The sequence below is a fragment of the Microcebus murinus genome, chromosome 25 (genome assembly GCF_040939455.1).
Source record: "Microcebus murinus isolate Inina chromosome 25, M.murinus_Inina_mat1.0, whole genome shotgun sequence".
Lineage (NCBI taxonomy): Eukaryota > Metazoa > Chordata > Mammalia > Primates > Cheirogaleidae > Microcebus > Microcebus murinus.
In genome coordinates this window covers 8260421-8284238 of record NC_134128.1, presented here as the reverse complement: position 1 = coordinate 8284238, position 23818 = coordinate 8260421, and the positions used below count along the sequence as shown (strand labels likewise).

Below are 23818 nucleotides of genomic sequence, written 5' to 3'. Positions count from 1 at the left end.
ATCTGCAGTAACACCGCCTCCAGCAACAAGTGTGGGATCCTGTGAAACACAGATTGATCGCACTGCACTTCGGGAAATTCTAATCCTTTATCATCCCCTCTCTTACGAAGTTAAACCCAAACAGTGTTTAAGAGTGAGAGAAAAATTACTAAACCCATGGCATTTAACTGCCCTTTGGCAGGATCTTCACAGAATCACAAAAACATAACTAGAACTTCTGAAAGACATTCGATTTAGATGAATTGCATTCAATTTAATCTACTCAAGATTTTATGAAAGAACTTTCAACGATCACTAGGTTATTAACTCTAATTTTTCTGGGAACATCACTGGTCTTCTGGGCCACTTTTCTATGAGCTCCTCTTTGATATACTATTTAAAGATACTTGTTCAGAATAATAAAAAGAAGACGGCAAAGGCAGGCTGGCCAGCGGCTCAACAAGGCTATGCAGGCAACTGCTGAGCATAGGAATTAAAGAGTTTCTGCCCTTTTAGCAGAGAATAATTTTTATGTTTTTAATATGGCCATCTTTACATCGTGTGATTGAGGCTGAATAAAATGTTATTAAAGAATATAAGGATAGAGGAAGGAATGTACATATACGGTAGTCTGTATGATCACTGATTTTGTGCTAATTAAAAATTCCTAGAAAGGCTAAGAGCAGTGGTGGTGAGGGTGAGGGCCTTTGGAGTCCACTGATGTCAAGAGTTCCAAAGAGTGTAAATTCTACATGTGACCTCTTGTCCTCCTCATACACATTTGTACGCTGTATACATTACCACTTCATTGCACATAGTTCCTAATCTCTTGCACTTGACTCTTAATGCAACATTTTTGGAAATAGTGGGTAACAGTTAATGCTCCATACCAACTTCATAACTAATTTTCTGGGACTACTGTGAATTCAATCCAGAAACTTAAACAATCAAAATGAAGGGATAACCCTCCCACACACACACAAATTGAATTAAAGTTCTCTTCCAGTCAATTCTGCAAATAACACAACATATATGTTCCTAGAAATCACTGCTTTAGGCAAAACTGTACAGTAGAAACCATAGAACTTATGGGGAAAAATGGGATTGGGACACAACACCCCCAAAACTTCATCAGTTTCACATTAAAAAGAAAACCCAGCAAAAACAGCACAGCTTTAAACATGGTACATGGTTTGGAAACATAAAATTACCAAAATAAACAGGACAAGTTACGTTGCAAAAGATCTGAGGCATGCCTGTGGTTGCAGGCGTCAGGAGGGTGCTGGTGGCTCTTGGGTTGCTGCAAAGTGGAGGAAACTGATCTGATGTCGGGTGGAAAGTTCTAACTCCAGATATGGACGAGTGTGAGTCATCACCAGTGTCGTGAACTGAGGTGGTGGTGGGTGTTTGAAATGTGGGCGTCTTTTGTGTCCCTACATAGCTCAGTTCAGCTGGGTGCAGTTTCCTGCATTCGCCTAATGTTCCTTGTGAGCCAAACTGCACACAAGCAATGTGAATTGCGCATTATGCTTAAATTATTCTCTAATAATCAAATCAGAACAAAATATGAGTTTTTAAAACAAGTGCTAAAGCTATGTTTGTTAACCTGGCAGCAAATGGAATGCCATAAAAATGTCTTCCATCAAGGATATCCCAGTGAAGTTTCAAAAAACTGACTCTCACAGAACTAAGGTTGATCAAAACTAAAAATAAAATGATATGACTTTATATAGGGTATTTATTGAAGATTTTTTCCCCCCCTCTGCTTGTTCACCTTGGAATAAGTCAATTTTGTTATGGAAGTTTGCATTATTTACAGATAAAATAGTTCACAGATTGAAGGCAAGGCTTTATAAACTAAAAAGATTCAATTTTGCTTCTTCAAGGATTAGCCAAAGACACTCTCAGTATGATGTATGTAAAATTTGTTTGCAACAGGGAGAAAGACGATTGAGACAGGAACAAAGAATTCACCTTGTGAGTCATCAAAGTGCTTTATTTCGTAAAGCCCGGCTCATGACTGGAGTGTATTGTTAGCACTGGGAGATACAAGGCAAACTTCCTCATTCTGTCCAAATAGTTTATCAACAGAAACAGATGACAGAGACTGTTACAGACAAAAATAAAAGCATTTTGTAAACTTCTAAAAGCATATACGAATTGGCCACAAAGGAAACAGTTACTCAAATAATGTATGTGTACCTTATCCTTATATCAGGGTCTTATGTTTGTAGTCTTGGGTCAAAGAAACCACAGAACTTCAGGACACTAAAACTGATTCGATGCCAGGATTAATGGTGGAGGGGGAGGGGCAGGAACCAAATCACAGTATCCATTAATTTAAATACATAAAATATGAATTTGTACAATTATGTTACAGTGGTGGGAACATCACCGGTTGAGGATAACAAATCTACGGGAAAGTCAGTAGATAGGAGGGATGGTGTTGCTGCTGGCTCCCAAAGATTCTGTGAGTAAGTCCACATACACTGGGCACAACTGCAATCTGGACAGCCTGAAGTGAAGTTTCTGGAAAAGGCAGTATGGCAGGGGGATTTGTTGAGCTGTAAGTAATAATTAAAGGGTGGATTTTTTTTTTCCCTTTTCTGAAACTGCTTACAAAAATCATCTCACATCTTAAAGAATTTCAAAGGCACAGCTTTTGCACAGCATATAAGTTGATAAACCTACTCTAAGCAAGTCTAATAGTTTAGCTTGACGCCTTTTGGAAAATGCGGGAAAGTTGGTAGATACATGATCTAGGTTGGAAATCTATACTTTGATTAAAAACAATCAGCACAGTTTAGGGCAATGAACTTACATAACCAGATTTGGGTTTAAATCTCTTTTTAAAAAATCATTAGGTCGATAAATGTACATCTGGAGGAAACAAAACAATCCTTTTCCTTTTATTGTAAAAGACTGTCTACCATGTACTTTGACTAAAACATTCACTCAAAAACATGACTGCAGTGTACATCTCAAAATATGACAAACATTGTTTCACCTACATTGTAAAATGACTTTACATGTAAACTTCAAAAATCACATGCTGTACATTAGATTTTTAGATTCAAAAATATCCCTGTTTTCCTAATAATGTAAACAGTAAAACTGAGGGTTTCAGTTAAAGGGATAATTCATAACAAAATCCCACCGTTAACGATGGTCGAACATAAACATCTTATAATTCAGATCTGAGTTCGGTAACAGGAGAATTGAGAGTTTGAACACTTTGCTCATCCCCCCCCCCCTTGGTGGGAGATGCAGATACCATTGCCCCAAACTATGCGCTTTTCAGGTAAGCGTTATTTTGACTTTGTAGCATTAATTCCTATACTGCAACTTAAGGGTGTAACGATGAAGAGGCTCCGGGCAAGAAAAGAGAAGTAAGCAGTTTTCCCGGACGTATGTACTGAGGTGAGGATGAATAGACAGAGTCACTGGGACATCAGCTTCTTGGTGGAGGAAGGGACACTGTCAGGGGCAGAGCCCTGAGCCAGTACATGCGGAGACGCCAGCATTCTTCCGTCCAGTGCCGGGGCTCGGGTTACAACTGTTAAGGAGTGTCTGCGCGAGGGTGGAAGTGTAACATTCGCAGTTTTCTTTTAATCATCATCATTATTATCATCATCATGTTATTATCTTCATTATTATTATGAATACTGTCTCACACATCTTTCCAACTCAAAAAAATAAACTGATCCACAGTTCATCCGTGATGCCAACAGTGTTGCTCTGACACGCATTTCCTTCTCTCCCTCCCCACACAAATGGTGCATTCGTTCATTCATTCATTCATTCCATCATTCGTCTCATCCATTCAGCCACAGCTGGAATCAGAGGGTTTTTGTTGTAACGCATTCTGACCGAAGCTGATCGGTTTTAATTACTTTAAGATGCACACACACGCGCGCGCACGCACACACACACACACAGTCAGAAATAGCTAGAACGATGCTGGGAAGTATCGGGTAGCTGTAAAGCGAGTAGCCCCCAAACCCGTCATCTTGGCCTGCAGATGTAAACAAGGAAGTTTGCGTCCTGCAACATGAGTGCTTCACTGAGTTTGGTTTTTGTTTTTCCTACACCGAAGCCACCTCTGTCCGTCCCATGCTCACATCCGTCCGAGGCTACGCGGGAGGTTACGTCAAGATGTGGCCGATAAAGTCCAAAAAGCGCTTTGAATACTGCTCTGGGTTCACGGTCGAGATCTCCGCACCGGCCTGGGCAGTTTTAGAGAAAGGAAAGATTGATAACACATTGATGATGACTTCCCCGGATTCCTACTCGGTAGCTACGGCCACTTCCAATCGCAGCTGAATATAAACTGAGCCATTCTCAAAACTATGCAGCCACTTAAAACATAACTCAGAACACCTTGGCTACCGTGGCTGAGTAATCAAGGCTCTTACGGGTCTGAGTCTGAATATGAGGCAAAGAGTGCAAGAGCACCAGATGCTATTATCTCAAATACTTGGGACTGTGGCAACTTAAAATCAAATTAGGCGTGTTTGGGATGTCCCTATCCAACAGCAGAATCATTTAAAAGCCATAGGGACAACACTCTTTTCAAGGAGGCAGACCGAAGATACCTTGAGAATGACACAAAAAATATTTGGCAAAAATGAAACCTTGACAACAATTGAAGGATTGTGTTAATTCTTTAGCACCCCTTAGTTTAAGTAGTTGCACTGCTCGAAACGAGGGGTGATGATAGCAGCAACAGGCTTCTCTGCACCATACCCAGGTGGGACACAGCACTGCTGGCTGCGTCTCCTCCACGGGGCACAGGAGAGCCATTGTTCCCTCGTCACAGAGCCAAGCCCAGCTCCTTGCAGAAGTCTAGTGGGGAAATTTCCATGATTCAGACGCGCAGTGCTGGCCAGCACATGCAAGGGACTCACTTACCAGTTGCCTGAGCTGCAATAGGGCAAGACCAGAATTTTGCTAAGTCACCAGGTGCTATATTTAGACTCCCATGTTCATGGAGGACTCGCAATTTCCAGGCCTGGGCTGCTGGGGTCTCCATGGGAGGAGTCCAGGCCTTGAAGGCAGAGAAAGGTCCCGGACAGCAGCCCAACAAAACATTTCCTTTGCCAAGTGTAACGACTAGTTCTTGCAAACTGACCACGATTTTGGGCCACACGGTCTATTATGGAGCTGAACTGGCAGCTTACTGGGGAGACTAGCACGGAGCTGTGCTGGCTGCAGTACACTCCAATTTCATACACTGTATATAACACAGGGACGAACCTTTGCAAAGCATCTGCCCGGCGTTTGGCCTAGTCGTGTCATGTATCGCCCCGTAAGACCCCATCGGCGAGGCGTTAGGACCCCGGTATCTGCTGAAGGAACTGTGCCCCAGGAGTGTTCCCTGCAGGGCAGGCGAGTGGGAACGTGAAACAGACTGCACCCAGTTCCATCTTTGCAACACTCCCATGGTTTTCAAGCAGGGGGGGGCCTCCGAATTACCACGGGGCCCTCTGAAGACCGACCCCTCCTTCAACCTCCTGAACTGGACTCAGAACCAGGGAAAGGGGGAGGTGTACCTGGCACAGTTTAAAAACGGTACTCGGGAGGTTGGGTGAGTGCTAACACACTCGACCAGCCGGGCGAGGTCCTGGGCTCTGACCATAGCTGTAGACGATGTGACTGAAATATTTCCGTGGCAAATGGAATATAGTTTTAGTCCAGTTTCCATTTAAAAAAAACCAAAACAGCCTTTATGTGAGTTTGTTGGTCCTGGTCTATGTTGGTCATCTCTGCACAGTCTGTGGGTGACATCTCTCCCTTTGGGGTCAACAAACCAGGGCACAAGTTCATCTGTGTGGGATGGGCTCTGGGATTTTTAGTACATCTGAGAAGCCAAACCACAATACAAGCATAAAAGGGATACTCAGAACTGGGAAGTCAGCCAGGCAGGAGGGGTTCACCCGGCATTACAGGATTCTCAGCGGGGAATCCCTTCTCTGTGCCCTCCCAGTTGTGGGGCCCTGGGCAGTCACTCCTGAAGCTGTCCTCAATTTCTTCAGCTAACAAAAGGGGGCTTGCCTATCATCTCCCTCCCAGGCTTGCCAGGGGGGTTCACCAAGTTAACATACGCCTAGAGCAGTGACAGCTCTGAGCAAGCCAGTGAAGGTGAGGAATTGATATTACGAAAACTTTGATCTTCACTCAAAAGACTTCTGTAGTAGAAAAAAATATAACTCGCTCCAAGAAAAGATCTGTAATCCAGTACATTTTGGAAGTGTCTTAAGCAGAGCATTGTGCTGCTTTCAGTTCTGAATATTTCATTAAACACTTAACTATCTTTCAGCACGTTTATCTCTGGAATGTTTTTTCAAACAAAAGAGAATTTGTATACTATTCTAGTGATGCATGTGAATATCCGTAGCGTATGGCCAGGTGTGGTGGCTCACACCTGTGATCCCAGGATTTTGGGGGGCAGAGAAGGGAGGATCGCTTGAGGCCAGGAGTTTGAGACCAGCCTGGACAACATGGGGAGATCCCATCTCTGCAAAAAACAGGAAAATTAGCCAGGTGTGGTGGCATGCATCCATGGTAGCAGCTACTCAGGAGGCTGAGGGAGAAGGATTGCTTGAGCCCAAGAGTTTGAGGTTGCTGTGCACTGTGATTGCACCACTGCACTCTAGTTTGGGTGACAGTGTCTCTAAAAAAAATAAAAATAAAAAGAAAGAATCCCCAGCGTGTGAAAAGATGATGTACTAGAAGCCACAGAGACTCTGGGTAAGAGCAGAGGCGAGCGTTTAGCATTTGCAGGCTCTGAGTCTTGCACTAAGAACATGGCCCCCACGCCCCCGCAGGGAACAGGCATCACCAGAGGACTTTAACAGCTCAGTAGAAAGGAGCCAGGCAGCAGGAAGGGGTGGTCCCTGCGTTACAGACAACTTCCAGGACTGGGAGAAGGAGGAGGAGACAAATCAGAGATACTCACGCCATGTTTAACAGTTTTTGCAGCGTGGGCAGCTTTCTTTTTTGCATCATAATGAGTAAGGATGTCAATAATGGCCATGAAGTACACCTCCTTCCTGGGAGAGTCTGCAAAGAGATGAGAGCAGTTGATCGTGGGACAAATGCCAACACTGGGGACGGCACAAGCTGCCGAAGGAAGGAAGAAGTGAGGCTGGGGTGAGAGGGAATCAGTGGGATGGGGATGGAAATAAACCTCACACAACTGCACAGCCCGACCACATAGACAGCTTGCCTCTCTGTACCCAATCATCTTCCGATTTAAAAAGCAAAAACAAACATGCCCCGCCCAGCAAAATCCCATAAACATAACCTCAGGATATTAACAGTAGAAGTCTAAGGGTAGGATTGTTTTGTTTTTATTTTTTGCTAGTCTGCAATTTCTTTAATGATTATTGCTTTGGTGCAAACAAAAATGCCATTTTAAAACATAAAACAAGTAGAACTTAGGCTTATTAATCCTTTTCTACCATTTGATGTACTGTTCATTATTCTCATTGGATATAAAATTAGAACTGGATAAAGGCATGTATCACCTCCAACACCTATTTTCTCTACAACATCTATTTTCTCTATATTTCCAAAAATATGCTGTTTCAGTTATGAACAGTAAGAAAAATACATTTGAGTGCATCTTAATTTTCTGTGTTGAAGAAATAATTTTGGTGAGCAAAATAGAAACAGAAAAAAATACAGCTCAAACCCCTGGGTTAATATGCTGTCGGAGATTTTTTTTTTTTCTTCAGAGTTTTATTATTTATTTATTTATTTATTTTTTTTAGACAGAGTCTCACTTTGTTGTCCAGGCTAGAGTGAGTGCCATGGCGTCAGCCTAGCTCACAGCAACCTCAAACTCCTGGGCTCAAGCGATCCTCCTGCCTCAGCCTCCCGAGTAGCTGGGACTACAGGCATGCGCCACCATGCCCGGCTAATTTTTTTTATATATATATCAGTTGGCCAATTAATTTCTTTCTATTTATAGTAGAGACGGGGTCTCACTCTTGCTCAGGCTGGTATTGAACTCCTGACCTTGAGCAATCCGCCCGCCTCGGCCTCCCAAGAGCTAGGATTACAGGCGTGAGCCACCGCGCCCGGCCTTTTTTTTTTTTAAATACTGATGAGCAACACTTTTTATTACTCAAAAAAAGGCTGCTTTTATTATATCACTAATCTATTTGGGTTTTTTTAAATAGATGTGTAGCTAAGATAGAATGCAATATTCTTGCAAATATCTGGAACCAGGAAAAAATTATACTGGAAAACACTTCTGATACGTTATCTGTAAGTGTGTGTATATGCATGTGGTGGGGGTTGTACATATAAAGTAGTTGGGGTTTTGCTCTGTTGCCTCAACATCACAAAATTCAAGGACCTACGCACATTACGGTTCAGCACCCGAGATCAGTTACAGTTAACGTTCTTGTTCCCAAATCCACTTATTTGGACTCTGGAGAAGCGGGTCTTACAGGGCAGCGCACTCGGGACCAGGGTTAAGATTACCGGTAGAGAACAATGCAAACCCCAAACCACTCCACGCGCAAAAAGCGGCGTCACTGAGCTTACTTTCATGGCACTTGATTCCGTAGACGTCGATGTTGGGGTCGAACTCCCCGGGAGCCAGGGGCGGCGAGCTGTTCAGCGTGTTCCCGGGGCTGTCCGGAGGGGTCCCGACCGGGTGGGCGCCGTCGCTCTCCCCCTCCTCCTCCCCCTCGTTCTCCTCGCACTCCACCTCCTCCTGCTCGGCCCGCTCCACGTCGTGGATCCCCACCAGCAGGCTGTAGTCCATGAGCTTTAGCTGGGCAAGAAACTGGAGGGGGCGGGAGGGAGGCGACAGGGTCAGTCACGCCTTAAACGCCAAAGCTGAGATTTACTGAACACGAGCCCAGGGCGGCACACATGGTGGGGGAAGGCTGTGAAGACGGCCAGCTCGGCCAGACGAGCTCTCGGTGACTATGCTCTCCCACGCCCAGGCCGCTTCTCTGGCTGCAAGCGCAGTCCCGCTCTGCAGCGGGCTCAGAGCTCGTGTTATCCCCGCCACCGCCCCACCCCGAGCCCAGCTGGGAGCTGAGAGGCGTGCCTTCGTCACAGGGGCTGGATCACACCACAGAGCAGGGGGCATGTCCGGCACGGATGAGACTGGGAGAAAGGCAAGAGCAGGTGTCTCCCAACTACTCAGACTGGCTGGTGGGGAAACCGGGACCCTCCCATGTGTTGTGGCCTGATTATAGGACGGGGGATGACATAGCATATAAAATAACGACACAGACACACATGGACATGACAATGACTTGAGTGACTAATGCACCAGTCGCTTTATTTTTATACCCCCCAGACTTAAGGTTAGTTTTTTGTTTGTGAGCATTTGAGCACAGCAGCGATATTAGCCAATTTTGGAGTTGTTTTAAAAGGGAATTTTTTTATGGTTTTAGACTTTAAAACAGTTATTAAAGTAAGGTGTCGAACAGAGCTCAAAAGCCAAGGCCAAGATAGGCAACATAAAATAATGTAGCCATTTGAGGTGCTTTTTGGTCTTAATTTTAGGCAGTGGCTCTTTTTTTGGCCCCCACGGTTGTGTTTGTTTTAGGTTGCCCCCCTTTATGGGGAGTTCTATTTGTCATTGACTATTAACCATTAATTGGGGGCCAGTTTTTGGGAGAGGTTTTTTTTTGATTTTTCTTTTTATAGCCTCTAGACTCTCACTACGGGGGCCCTCCGCGTGGGAGCTGGGAGCATCTGCTTATGTGCAACAACTCAGGCCTCTGATTAAGTCATAAGGCAGCAACCGTGTCTGAAGAAAATGCTGACTGCCGCTGCGTCAGGCAGCACACGCATATCACAGGCTGTAGTGAATGATTAGTATAAGGCAGAACACTAGAATCACCCCAACACCCATGTGGCACCCAGCAGAACCCTCAGAACGGTTTGGGAAGGCACCTGGGCATTCCTCGCACACCTCAGAGATGGTTATGTCATCTGTCACAAATAAGTAAAGGCCCGGAGGTCCCAGTGGCCCAGCAAAGGCATCGTGTGGAAGCCCCGGTGAGGAGTGTGGCCCTGTCCTGGTCTGGCGTCCTCCCGATGCAAGGAGGGGTCGCAAGATGCTGAAGGGGCCTTGCTTTCCACACGGCACCGTGCTTCCAGGACCCCCGTCCTCCCTCCTCTCCTGGTCCAGCCACCGCTAGAATATAACGTGGGGCAGGACCTAGCTCTGTGCGCCTGGCTGCTGCTCCTATCTGCCAGGTTGTTTTTTCACTTTGCTGATCATGCTTTTTTTTTCTTTTATTATTTTTAAGTAGACGAACCCAAATATGTGACTTTTAGCACAATTGTCTAATTGAGCCATTAAAATGTGGATGGTATCGCTGAGTGCAAACCCTGGCAGCCCATCTGCTGGCTGGAGCTGGGGCTCCCTGCCCCTCGGGCTGGCTGGTTCGGCGCAAGAGCCCACCCTGCCCTGACCTCGGGCTTGGATCCAAGAAGGTGCGTGGCCCTGACTCTCGGAGAACTCGGTGGTGCCTGCTCGATGATGCAGGGCACCTGACCGGCCTCTGGGCTGCTCTGATAGAAGTTAGGGAGGGAACTGGCTTACACAAGGGGCAAGCAGATGAAATTATAGGTCTTGAAGTTCTGGCTAAAAATGAAATGAAATCAATGTGCCAAGACCTGCAGAGCCATTTCTTTCTCCTGAACCTGCCAGGAAGCAGCTCTGCCTCAGAGATGAAAGAGAAGCCACCTTCCTTTGCAGACAAGGAGAGGATCTCTGGCCCTAGGTCTGCCTGGGTGTTCTCTCCAGCTGTTCCCTGAGGCCTTCTGTCGGCCACCGGGCCCCACCCGCTCTGCCTGTCATCCCTTCCCCAGCTCCCATCCCGTTGCCTTCCCCCCACGAGTCCCCCAGGGCCAGCTAAAACTTCCCCAGTTATTTTGAGCTCAGAAAAAAGAAATTACACAGATCTCATTCAGAAATTTAAGCAAGGTGGGAGAAACCTGTTTATTTAAAAATAGATAGAGGCAAACCCCTCGTCTAGACAGCGCGGGGCTCCTGCTCACCACCACGCTCCGATTCGGCGTTCTGGGCCCCAGGGAGAGAGGAAGCCGCTGTTCCTCCCTGAGGAGGCCTTTCCCCAAACTCCCCCACTGCAGAATCACAAGAACCAAATTTCCATTTCTACCTGCCTCGACCGGACTTCCTTTCTAGCAGTCAAAGCCCGCCCATCCTCCCTAGAATCGTGGCAGAGGCTGGACTTCAGGGTGCACGTGGCCAGGGACGTGTTTGGGGGCGCCTTCCCCAGCGGGGCTGGCAGAGAAGCCAGTGCCACGGCCACGTGAGGGGACACTATAGCAGAGGCCTGTTGAACCCCGTGCCCACAGTCCTGTCACCCAGCCAGGAAGCTGGATCTCTGGTACCCGCCGCCCTGCTTAAGTGGGCCTGCCGGGGTGGGCGAGAACTGAGCACCATGGGGTGCAGAGACAGCGGACCGGGCTCAGGGCTGCCACCAGGGTGTCCACGTGAGCAGAAACAGGCTCAGAAGACAAAGAGAACACGAGGGTTCAAAGCTAAGGAGGGGCGAGTTTAGGGCGGCGTTCAAAGCCTGCGTCCTTCACGCTGTTTCACGCTACCTCTGGAGGCTACGTTAAAGCAACTTCCCCACGTTTCTTAAACACAATCCACGCGCTTCTGAAGAGGAGGCCCCCCATGTCACCAAGCTCTGCGGGTCTCCAGAGGGGTACACAGCTGGTAGCACACCTCGCGCTGCGATGATCATGGAACCTGCCCCCCTTTCCAGAACACCCTGGGGGCCTGGGGTCTGGACGCATGTTTGGAAGTACACTGCCAGGGCGTCCAGCCCTCGGGAGGTGTGGCTGGTTCCCCATGGCCCCACCTGTTGTTCCAAAGCCTTCAGTCCCCAGCAGAACTGGGTCGGAGTCTCTCTTGTCTCCTCCACTGCCCCCCAACACCCAGCCCGGGGCTTAGCCCTGCTCCCTGGGTCTAGAGCCTCCCTGGCCTCCATCCCCACTCCCGTAAGCCTCTCTGGGGTCAGGGGTGCGGTACTGCGGGAGACCCAGGTGGCAGAGTCCACACAAGCTGGGGGTGGAGGGCAGGTGGGGACAGAGCCAGGAGGGGCCCTGCTGAGCTCGAGCAGTGGCAGGGAAGGGCCACCTCTCGCCTGTCCCCACTCCCTATGGGTGCCTGGAAGGTTCCTGTGAAGACACAAAGACTGGGTGCTGCCGGAACCTCCCCTCCAATCTTCTGGAACGGGAAGATGTTTCCAAAATGCAAATTGGATCATGCACAGCCTGCTTGAGATTTTCAGAGGTGCTGCATTTCTCACAGGGCAGAAATAAAACTCTCACCGGGCTCAGGAGGCCAGGACAGCTTGGCCCCATCCACCTCTCCGCCAACTTGAAACCTGCTGCGCTCTGTTCCGGGACGTCTCCCTTGTGCCCAGGTACCTCCTACTGGACCCTCGGGTCTCAGCACCTGCTCAGGGCAGCACATCCCCTGAGTCTGAGCATTTACGGTACCGTCACACCTCAGCGGCACCTGGCTCAGCTGAGCGTTCATTTTGCTGGAGCATTTGAGTAACTTCTCTCAAACACCCCAAAGAATAAAGAAACAAACAACAGAAAACCTCTGTTTGAGACTGCAAGAGGCATCGCTTCTGAGAAGGAAGCACAATGAGACCATTCACAATATATCTGTGCTCTCCTTTGGGACCGAATCTTTAACAGGGAGGGGGTCAGTTTGACCTTCAGATGGTTTTGACCTTCAAATACACTTTCAAGTGCGCTTTATTTATAAAAGTCAGGGGCTGCCTGTGATTCACTTGCCAAAGGTCAGACAAGGGAGGGGAGCCGACTGGGGGTGGCCAGTTGCACTCACCAGGGTGAGTCTCCAGCCCTAGTCTTCCCCCGGGCCTCAGGCCTGCAGTCAGCCTTCCAGAAAGGAAGAAGTAAAGGTGTGGTCAGCTCCTGGCTAGCGAGACCTGCTGAGAAGCTGTTCTGACATACCCAGGAAGATCGAGGAAACCAACTGCAGTCCCAGTGGGTATTATCCGTGTTTTCAAATTTATGAGACTGCAGTAGAAATGAAAAAGACCAAGGACAGCACAGAGTATAGGTTTTACATTAAAAAAAAGAATTAAAGATCAAACAAAATTCCAGAAATCCCTTGCCTCTATTCCAAGGGCCAAGATTAGCCATAAGCTTCTCTTCATTTTAAGAATGTTTCAAGTTCTATAACTAGTTAAAAGATTTTTTAAATTAAATATTACATTATGACCCATTGATTCTAAAATGCTATTCTAATATGAAATCTCCCTCGGACTATGTCACATTATTAGTGCAAAGAAAACAATATTAAATCAGGAACTTAAAAAAAAAAACGTATAGGTTTTGCTGACTAGGTTGACCTATTTCTTCTTCAATTAAAGTATCAGATAATGTTAAGATAGAGTACAGGAGTCAGAGGGGAGATTAAGTTTCATTTGTCTCACTCACTAGTTCTGTGCCTGGGTGAGTTAATCTCTCCGAGCCTCAGTCATTCTACCTATAAAATGGGACAACACCCCTCACCCTCACATGGGTACAGAAGGGCCGAGGCAAAGAATATGGTGCCTTGCACACGGTGGTAGAAGGTGTTGTTATAACTGTCAGTGTTGTTCTGATTATGGTCATAGCCTTTTGTTCATCAATATGCAAATTTAAATGGGTTTGAGATGGTCGGCCAAGGAGAGACAGAAGCCTGTTGACTCATTGGCTCTAATCTTCACACACTTTAAATCTCTTCTGAGGCAGAGTGGATTGAAGTGTGGCAATAAATCTGAGGATTTTGTTAGAGAATAATTCTTGTGGGGTATCACCACCATCCGTCACTGCTGTTGGAAGTTTCCACGCGCAGACAGAAGACCAGAGGAGGAGGGAGAGGGCTTTTAGCTAACGGTAGGAACTCAGGATGTATTTGCCTTTTTATGGCTCATCCCTTTAAGCTCAAATGTTTATTTTTTAAGTACACAAGACTTCAAAGTGTGAAAATTTTTAAATCTTTAGGTCCTCTGCTTTTTTTCCTTTCCAACTTCTCAATGAAGAGCCACCTGACCCCCTCTCTCAGAATATCCCATCTCATCTAATTCCTTAATACTTCCTCATTGTGACAATTCTTTGAGCTAGCATCTTCAAGATCTTTACGAGTCCGGTCATATAAACTCCTCTGAAAACTATGTGGCTAGGGAGCAATTAATAAGCTAGCCTTCACAACAGGTTTAAATTAACTTTATTTGCTAACTATACTAATACATTGTTCTACTGAATTACCACTTCCCAACAAATCTGTGAAGTAGGATTAAAATTCCAATCAGCCCTGCTTAGTGGTCATATTTTACCACTTGTTACAAATTATAACCATCTTCCTTTGATGCATTTATCAGAAAACGGTCCCAACTGTGCTCTCTCACAAACATATTTAACTTGCATGTTATAACAGAGTAGTTAGAAGTGTTGCCTCTTAGGGCCTCAAACCCTCGTCTGGATTTGGAAGCTGTGTGCCTTTGAGCAAATTACATATTGTCCCTGGGCTTGGTTTCTTCAAACTGGGATAATAACAGTTCCACCGTCAAGGAGTTGTTTTGAGAATGACAAGAGATAATGGCTGCAAGGGAAGGACTCAGGCTCGATTTGCTCCATGAACGTTAGGTGCCACCCGCCCCAGCACTCCCACCACCTTGTCCCCTCGCATCCATTTCCACAGTTGGGGGGTTATAAACCTGAGACGGTTGCGACGCCCTGTGGCTCCTGGACACCCCGGGGAGAGCACAGCTTTGCACTGTGTGACCCTGGGGTCTCAATGTGAGCGATCGGAGTAGACAACAAGCTCGTCAGGAGGAAAAGTGCCTTTCTGTCTCCAAAGAGCACTTTTTTTTGTGTGTAGAAAAAGACGCACATTTGTCTAGTTCTATGCAAAGCTATCTGACTGAAGTACCCAGCATGGCATATGAATAGTAGAACAGGATTTCAATTATAGGCAAAAAAAAAAAAAAAGGAGCTAGAATATCAAATGAAAATTTCTTTTTTTTTCCCCTAACCAAAAAAAAAAAAAAATTATTGAGCTGTAGGAAACTCAGATCTTCTACTTTAAGCATTAAGGAAAAAAACAATAACAATGAAAAAACTGCAGTCAAACTCTAACAGGCCAGTCAGCTATGGAACTGATGAAAAACGAAAACTAGATTAAACTCTAGCCTCATCATCCAGATCCGATGTCAAGCCACTTCACTATAATTACCTGCTTAAAAATTTAATGATGCTTCTGCATGAATTTCAAAACTAAAGACACTGTTATCAGCCATTGAGAATATTTTTCAATGAAAGAATGCTTTATGCCTTGCTTCCATTTCAACAAAACGGTTAAGTGCTAGAGCCATGTATGGGATTAGACTATCGAATCCTCTAATCAACGGCATTATTAGAGACAACAAAAGGCTAAGAGGATTCTTAGGTAATTCAACTGTAAATTTGAACTGGTTGAGTTACATTATTTCTGGAGTCTAAATATCATAGTGATGTACAGCCAACAGAGGAAAAAAAGAAAACAATTTTTTGGCAGGGCACAGATAACCCAAAGGGACTTACCATAATTGCTGTTAATAAAACAATATTATTCTCAGTACCAAAGATTTGCTAGATTAAGCAATAAAAATACAAAAGAGAAGATGTTTACCTAGGGTACTTAATTATCAGTTAGATCAAATTGATCCCAAAGTAAGGAGGAAATGCTTAACTAATGTACATTTTAATAATAACCACAGACAACTGAGGAAAACTTACGGTTCCTTAAAGGAGAAAAATGTTACATGATAAAAGCAAACACTTGTATTTACGTTTGTTTGTTTAAAGTAGACACTTGTACTCTTCACAAACAATATTTAGGTTCTAATCTAAGCATGTACACTATGATGGTTAAAATAATGTAAAATATTTTATTAAAATAATTTATGATCTAAAAATAAGGAACTAACCTGGTCAATCTGTCTTGTAACACAAATGGCTATCAGAAGATTAAAAAGGAAATTATAATACTGCTTCTGCCTTTGTGGGGAATATAATCAAATGCATGACATTCATTCTTTGGCTCTAGTCATTTCAATTTTTTCTTGTTTAATGACATGAAAAAGAAAATCTTTGCACAAAACCTGTCTCTAAGTAGCAGATCTGTATTGGTATGTGGGGAACACTATTTCAAAGTTTAAAAAAAAGCATACAGGCTGGGCGCAGTGGCTCATACCTGTAATCCTAGCACTCTGGGAGGCCGAGGCAGGAGTTCAAGACCCCATCTCAACTAAAAATAGAAAAATTAGCCAGGCGTGGTGGCCTGCACCTCTAGTCCCAGCTACTCGGGAGGCTGAGGCAGGAGGATGGCTTGAGCCCAGGAGTTTGAGGTTGCTGTGAGTTGTGATGACGCCAGGGCACTCCAGCCTAGCTGGGATGACAGAACAAGATCTGTCTCAAAAAATAAAATAAAATAAAAGCATACAGACACGAATGAAAGTAATAGCTAAGAAAAACATAGTTTAGAAATTGCCTAAATTAGAATTCCTCTATATCATCTTGTAACTCAACAAATTCCCCTCTGAAAATAACCTTTTCTTCCTAAATTTATTTCTAAAATAATTAAATGAGGAAATCTGATGGGAAAGCGGCCGTGCCTTTCTAACGAACACAATGACAGGAAAAGGTATACTTTAAGCAAAATAGCGTTTACAAACAAAACGCCTTCGTTAGGGACCAGGAGCCCAGCGGAACACAGCGTCTTAGTTTCACCTCCCTCCCCACGACCCTGTCGTGCTGGTCCCGGGATGTGCGAGACTGCCCAGAGTTATCAGAGCTCTGAGCCACGGAGGCTGTGTTTACTGACACCGAGATGTGGTTTAGAGGGAAAATGCCAACGCTCTAACAGTGGCTGAACGTTGGTTTCTGACGTGCTCTGCCGTCTAACAGAGCCCGGGACCCGCCGGGCCCCTCCCAAACTCTGGCTGCCGGGGGCAGGCCAGTCTTCCTGGGCTGTCCCACCAACAAACCACCCAGGAACCAGAGATGGGTACACAGCAGGTGCTTTCCTGTGTTTGTCACCTAAACGGGAGGGCTGCTGAACTGGCGCGTGTCGTCTTTAAGCCAGATGATGTAATATGAAGCGTACCTGTCCATATCTGGTTTTAATCCATAGATGCACATATTTACATATGTGTATTTGCTTTGGTTGCAGAATTAAATAGATGGTTTAAAAACCCTGTTGACATTCATACAATGGAGTTTTCCTTTATATTGACTGTTCTTACCTCAACATCCTTTTTGAGCTTTTCCAAGAACACCTTTTTGTTGTTATCATCAATATAAATCTTTTGGCCCTTATTAATGAAGTCATTATCCTTTAAAGTTGGCAGTTCTTTGGCCTAAAACAAACAAGAAAAAGGATGAGAAAGAAGCTTGAGCAAAATCTAAAAACACGCACCCCTTCCAACATTGCAGGGGTCTCGTCCAAGGCACTAAGGTGGGAGGCGACCTGAGCACCACAAGGGGGCACCAGTGAGCTAGGCCCTCTTGGAAGCCTTCCCACAAGGAATGGAGGGTCAGACAAAACCCGCATTAGAAGGCTTTTTTATGTAACACATTTCATGTCTTTCATAGAAATGAACCTTGACTGTTTTCTCAGATTCACTTTCTTACAAGAAGTCTTCTAAGTATAGAATTTGTATTCTTAGAATACTGTGTCAGGAACCCTCAATTTTCTTACTGGTACAACCCAAATCCATCCATCCCTTCCTCCACTTTTGGGTGTAGCCTTTGCTGGGTTCACGTTAAAAATAACATGTTCTCTTGTCTCTCAAAAGCCTTGTCCATAATCATATAGACTGAGTCAAGGAGAACATGTACCCGGAGGTGAGCCGTCTGACCTTCCAAACCTTCCTATCCACCGCTCCACCAAGAAGGAAATTCTCTTCTCATCTGGACGATGTACGAGGAAAAAAGTCTTCTCCACATTATACATACTAAGATGAGAAGTTCTACCCTTTACAAATAGCAAGAGGGTGAGCTAGCAAGTAACTGCACTGATGCCAACCAACGCAAAGTAACCAGCGACTATCAAAACATGGGCTGTGAGCAGAAAAAAAACTTTTGCTTTTGCTGCAACATATAGGATAACATAGGCATATCGTTTTAAAATAGTGTGGATTATCCTATTTCCCGCAACCTGCTTTCTGAGAGAGCTCAAAATCAGTTGACCCTCCCCCCCTTCAGCTAACCATAGTTTATTTCCTTCAGTTGAAAGCAATCCAACGTAATACACTACCTTTCTTTGTATATTAGTGAATCCTGAACAGTCCTCTTTTCCACAAGCATGAACCAAATGAAAAAAATAATCCAAGGAAACAATATATCTTCCTGGCCCCCACACTGCTGCACTCCCTTCTTTATTCAGAGCAAAAAGAAAACTCCTAGGGCATGTCTACCGAATCATTTCAGATGTCAGAATGGTGTACTTCCCCCTCTCATTTTATAAAAAATATGCACATGCATGTAGACACAGTCACATGTATCTACACACATGTGTGTATGTTATGCATTTCTAAATTAGTATCTTTGGCTAGTAATTTTGTTTAAATTTGAAAAGAGAACATTTGAACAAGTTTTGCATCTTGAATTAGATCTAACTACTGCCAAAATAATAATTATCTTTACAAAGCAGGCATAGCGAAGCTCAGAAATCCAGAAACTCAATTCAACAGGCAGTTACTGAATGACTATCACGTACAGGGATGCAAATAATGAATAGTCAAAATTTCTACTCCAAAGGAGTTTGTAATTTTGTATGGGAGAAAGATAGGAAAGCAAGTAGGTAGAAAATAAGGCAGCATGAGTATGTAACATGCTCAGATAAGATTCTGGAGGGAGCTGATCTAACTTCTAACACTTCTATGCTGAGTCATGGAGTCTTCAGGAAACAAAAATGCAATGACATTCTTTACAAAAACTCAGGATGGATCTGCTAGACTAACCCCTAAAGCTGTCATTAGTAATTTAAAAATGTCATAATGTAAAAAAACCCCACAAAACACTGAATGTGAAGATAGCTCATGAATGTTAAATGTTCGAGTCAATTATACCAGATGATCGGGGTTTCTCTTCTATTAGAACTGTAAACATAATGAAGTTTCAGAGTGAATGAAACGCAGTTCTAAAGTTTAACGAAGCTGACTCAGAGGGCAGCGGGAAGAGAAACACTGCTCAAAATATAGACTTGGGAGTGCCCTAGAAGGAGAGGTCGAAGCCAGACCCACAAACAAAGACAGAGCAAGGATGGCAATTCTCCAAGCAGACACCTTGGGCGTTTGTGTGCAACTGTGTGTTAGGAACGGGGGTGTGTGTGGTTAGTAGGGGTGTTAAGGATTAAGACATCTGCCTCAATCCCACAACCCATTTTATATGTGTAAGAAAAGAAGGGAGGGGGAAAGGGCTTTTTGTGTGTGAAGCCAGAGCTTGACAGACCACAGCCGAGGTGGTAAGTTACACATTAGGTATGTCTTTGTAACACGAGTCACATTAATGAAGACGAATGCCGCTGAGGCTTGCCCTGCAGAATGACCTCATTGGGCAGGGAAAGTAGAATTCTACCTCATAAAACTCTGGACACCCCGCACTATGTGACTAAGCTCACTCATGAATTTCACAGGCACTAGGGACGTATTTAGATTGGATCGAGTTCAAAAAAGGGCACCCAGATTGGTTAGGAGACTTAAGGGCTTATTGAAAAGGGCAAGAGGCGAAGGCGGCCCCTCTTAGCAGGGCAGCTGCGAAGGCGGAATCCAACACTGGTCTGCAAACACCCACCTCCTACATGTTTGCCGTGAGACACAGCGCTCGCTCGGCCGCAGCAGGGTTTTGGACTCACGAATCTGGAAGCTGCGATCTTGGTTCCACCCCTTACTTGCCAGGGACCGGCGGCCAGGTTCCTGGCCCTGCCCAGGACCTTTCCTTGCATGTAGAAGGGTGAAAAGCCACCACGACTACCACGTACAGCAGCCTCAGTGCCGTGCCTAGCACTTTGTGTACATAATTTTATTGGCATTAGGCACCCACCTCCTCTTTGCAATAACCTTAACTATCATTCTTACCCGTCACAGCCAAGGAAACAGATGATGCAATTTAACTACGGAAGTGACGTGTGGAGATGGGAGCCTGCATCATTCTGCTGAGGTAGAGTTGTGCTGAGAATTCAACCTGAAACCCTGTGACACAAACAGCGATGCCGGGCACGATGGCAAAGTGCCGTGACCCTAGCACTTTGGGAGGCCTGAGGCGGGAGGATCACTTGAGTTCAAGACCAGCCTGGGCAATAGTGAGACCCTGTTTCTACAAAAAATACAAAAATTAGCTGGGCATGGTGGTGCGCACCTGTAGTCCCAGCTACTCAGGAGGCTGAGGCAGGAGGATCACTTGAGCCCAGGAGTTGGAGGCTGCAGTGAGCTATGATGATGCCACTGCACTCCAGCCTGGGCAACAGAGTGAGACTCTGTCTCAAAAAAAAAACACCAAAAAGCAACAACAAAAAAAGTGGTACTTGTTATCACAATCACCACCACCATCATTGCTGTGATCATTAATACACTGTACAGATTTAAAACTGGTATTATAGGTTGAGAGACTGTACACAAAATATTTTCTTTAAAAATAAAACTTTGTTCTTTTTACTAAGAATTAAATGACAAAGATTAAGTCACCTGACAATGATTCACCCTCAAGAAAATTTTATTGTGTAGATTTTTAAAAGAAATTTCAATATATCCCTCTGATAATGGGCAGTGTTTATATTAGAAACACATCTTTTTTTTTTTTTTTTAAATGAGGAAAGCTATTATACTATGAATTAGTGGAACTTAATAAACTCTCTTGGTGTAAAAGTGCCCACAAAGGTGACGTCTGCAGAGCAGCACAGACTTGACTGTGGGCAGTGACATCTTAATGTGGTGGCTGGTTCCACCCCTCTGCTTTTAAACACTGGATTATTTGCACTCAGGGTTTCCGAAGCTCACGGGTCCCTGGGTCTGGTTCTTTAAAGGGTGTCTTTAATATCCTTTCTAGTTCAGCACAGAAACAAACAGCCAGAGGGCGGAGGGAACCCCCAGGGCTGACTAAAGGCAGCTCAGAAACGCTTCTTAACTGTGAATTCTCTGCGGCCTGCTTCCAGCCGGTGGTCAGCAACGTTTCTGAGGTGGTAGCAGGCTGAGTCTTTATTTATTTGCTCTCCGTTCAGTTCTCCTGGCCAGTTCTGTGGACGCTGGAGCCTCCAAGTGCAGCGGGGCAACTGCCATACAATATGTTGTACTTGCTAGGAGGAGGCAGGACGTGGGAGGGAGCCTTCTCTTCCTCCTCCCGCCCGCCCTCCATGGTGGGGCTCCTGCCCGGGGGCCCCCAGAGCTGCTCCAAGGCCGCGGCCAGCCGAGGCTCCCGAGATCATCCATACAGCCCAATTCAGCCCCGGGCCGGCACAAGCAAGGCTGTTTTCCCTCCCGCACAGGGCAATGCTGCTCCGACGTGGGTCGGACTCCAAATGGCATTCACCTCCGTTAATGTGACGTGTAAATGCACAGAGGCTGCCAAAGGCATCAGTAGAGTGACACTGTGCCCCTGCAACCTAGCTACTCCGTTTGGATAAAATAAGCGCAGGGTGGGCAGCCTCCCACTGCTGTGCTGGCCCCAGGTTGGTTCAGAGTAGGAGTCAGACTGAAGCACGCCCGGATCTCAGGCTGCCTGGGTTGTATCTCCTCTAATTATCCACTGTGTGACTTTGGGCAAGTTACTTAACCTCTCTGTGACTTGGTTTTCCTTCTTTAAACGGGGATTAGCAAACATGGGGTTGTGAGGATTACACGAGCTCATATGTGTAAAAAGGCTTAAACCAGTGCCTGCCACACGGCGCGTTATATGCAGATGTCGTCATTGTTGTTTCTGTGTCATGGTCTCAAGTATGGCTTATGGATCTAGAAAAAGTTCAACACTGGTAAATCCAGAGTGGTATTTTTCTTTTAAAAAATGTACTGAAATATTTAACATTTTTATACTTAGCTGTGATGTTCTGGATCAGCTGCTTAATCTGCCAAAACTTCGGTTTCCTTATCTAATGGGAAATTAATAATACTGTACCTATGAAATAGGGTTTAGTGTGTGAATTAAATGACAATGAAGCACATAGGTCTCAGTAATAATAACTTGCTATAAGTTTGTTTCCTTTTTCCCTTCTTCCTAGTTTTTTTTTTTAAAATAGGCTCTTTAAATTGGGGATATCAATAATCTAAACCATGTTTAAAATTTCCTTTGTTTTCAAGTTTTATCCCAAAGTCACAAATATCTCATGAATTTTCCACACATTGCCCTCGCATTTTGAAGACACTTTTCATTACTGCACATAAACCTCACATACACAAGTGTGCAAGGTTATTATTTCATTTTATTGCACAAGATGCATGGGGAACACAGGATACATTACATGAGATGCACCTCATACTACTCCTCCCTCCTTCCCTAAAGCTCTAGTTCCATACCCTGCTCTCCAAACCTCAACTGTGAATTCTCCTGGCTAGAAAAACCTCTGCGATCACCTGCAAAAGCTATTCCTAGTAAGAAAACCTCACCGAAAATACCTTTTTTACTGAAACCCAAATGAGAGTAAAACATTGCTGTATGATAACAAAAACTGGGTAAGTTAAATTCTTAGAGTTACAAAGTATCTGAAATTTGATATTTATGAAATACAGTGAATAAAAATGTAATGGTTTTATATATATATAGCAAAAGGTAAAAATTGCTGACTTTTGTCTTACCTTAATTTTCTACGGGTTTAGTTTTTTTTCTCAGTGAGCATGTTATAATAGTGGGTAATTTAGTGAATGCTATTTTGCTGATCTAAAGCAAAAATCCACCAACTGAAATCGTAGTAGCCAGAAAATGTAACCAAAATACCAGGGAGTAAGTAGTGAACTCATTCCTAAGGAGCAGTGAACTCATTGGGAACATTTCACTTGCTGTGAGCTGTAAAAAGAAAATTGTTTTATTATAAACATTCCCGCCCCCTCCCCCTCCCCATTTTGTGAACGTTTTTGCACAAATTATGTCAGAGCCTGAAGATAACAAGCATGTGGAAAACTTTTTAAACGTATAAAAAGCCTCTGAATATAATTATGTATTCCCTAGGGTTTCATAAAAGATATAAATGATCTCTAAGGACTGATTTGGCCAGGTGTTTGTGATTAAAAAAGGAAAAAAAATTTACTCAGAACAGCTACCACGTTTAGGGTTCTCATTTTAGAAACGAACCTCTGACTCCGTTCACGCCCGGCACAGCAGCCCACGGCGTGGAGACGCGCCGGGCTGACGTCACCGAACGCCACGGGGCAGGGACACAGGACTGTGCTGGCTTCCCGGGCAACTGGCAAGATGGAGGTAAAAACCAGGGCCTAAAAATTTCTGTTTAACGTAAAGGTACTTATTGCTTGGCACTTTTACACATAAAAATTCCAATTACTAGCAACTTCCACAACATCTCAGAAAACAAAACCAAAACCAAAAATACCAAAAAGAGTTAAATTTTTTATTTGGTTCAAGCTGTGAGTTAACACATTTGTATATATGTGTGTGTGTGTGTGTGTGTATATATAGATAGATAGTACATATATTGTATATATATTTGGTAATATTGGATATTTTAAGGTTTAGCAAAGCCAGAAATTTGAGCCAAATTTTGTTTTAGTAAGATTTTAAAAAATCTTTTAGATGACGAAAAACATTTTTAAAAAAAAAC

General features: G+C 44.6%; 2 protein-coding genes across 4 annotated transcripts in view; both read right to left on the bottom strand.

The window, feature by feature from the left end:
• Positions 1 to 1954: 1954 nt before the first annotated feature.
• The window catches only part of PIP4K2A (phosphatidylinositol-5-phosphate 4-kinase type 2 alpha), a 168208-nt gene continuing 146344 nt past the window's right edge, over positions 1955 to 23818 (bottom strand). For all 3 annotated transcript variants that reach the window (XM_012767309.2, XM_075997657.1, XM_012767310.3), the window contains exons 7-10: positions 17301 to 17414; positions 8536 to 8779; positions 6938 to 7041; positions 1955 to 4205 (exon numbers count right to left, since the gene is read on the bottom strand). In XM_012767309.2, the coding sequence (XP_012622763.2) occupies positions 4125 to 4205; positions 6938 to 7041; positions 8536 to 8779; positions 17301 to 17414 (543 nt within the window). In that variant the 3' untranslated portion in view covers positions 1955 to 4124. The remainder of the gene's footprint in view (positions 4206 to 6937; positions 7042 to 8535; positions 8780 to 17300; positions 17415 to 23818) is intronic.
• On the bottom strand, positions 19308 to 21762 carry LOC142864332 (uncharacterized; the record flags this gene model as incomplete). The annotated part of the gene is made up of 2 exons (XM_075997459.1): positions 19308 to 21345; positions 21498 to 21762. Coding segments are annotated over 2 exons (447 nt in total), but the record flags the coding sequence as incomplete, so codon positions are not given.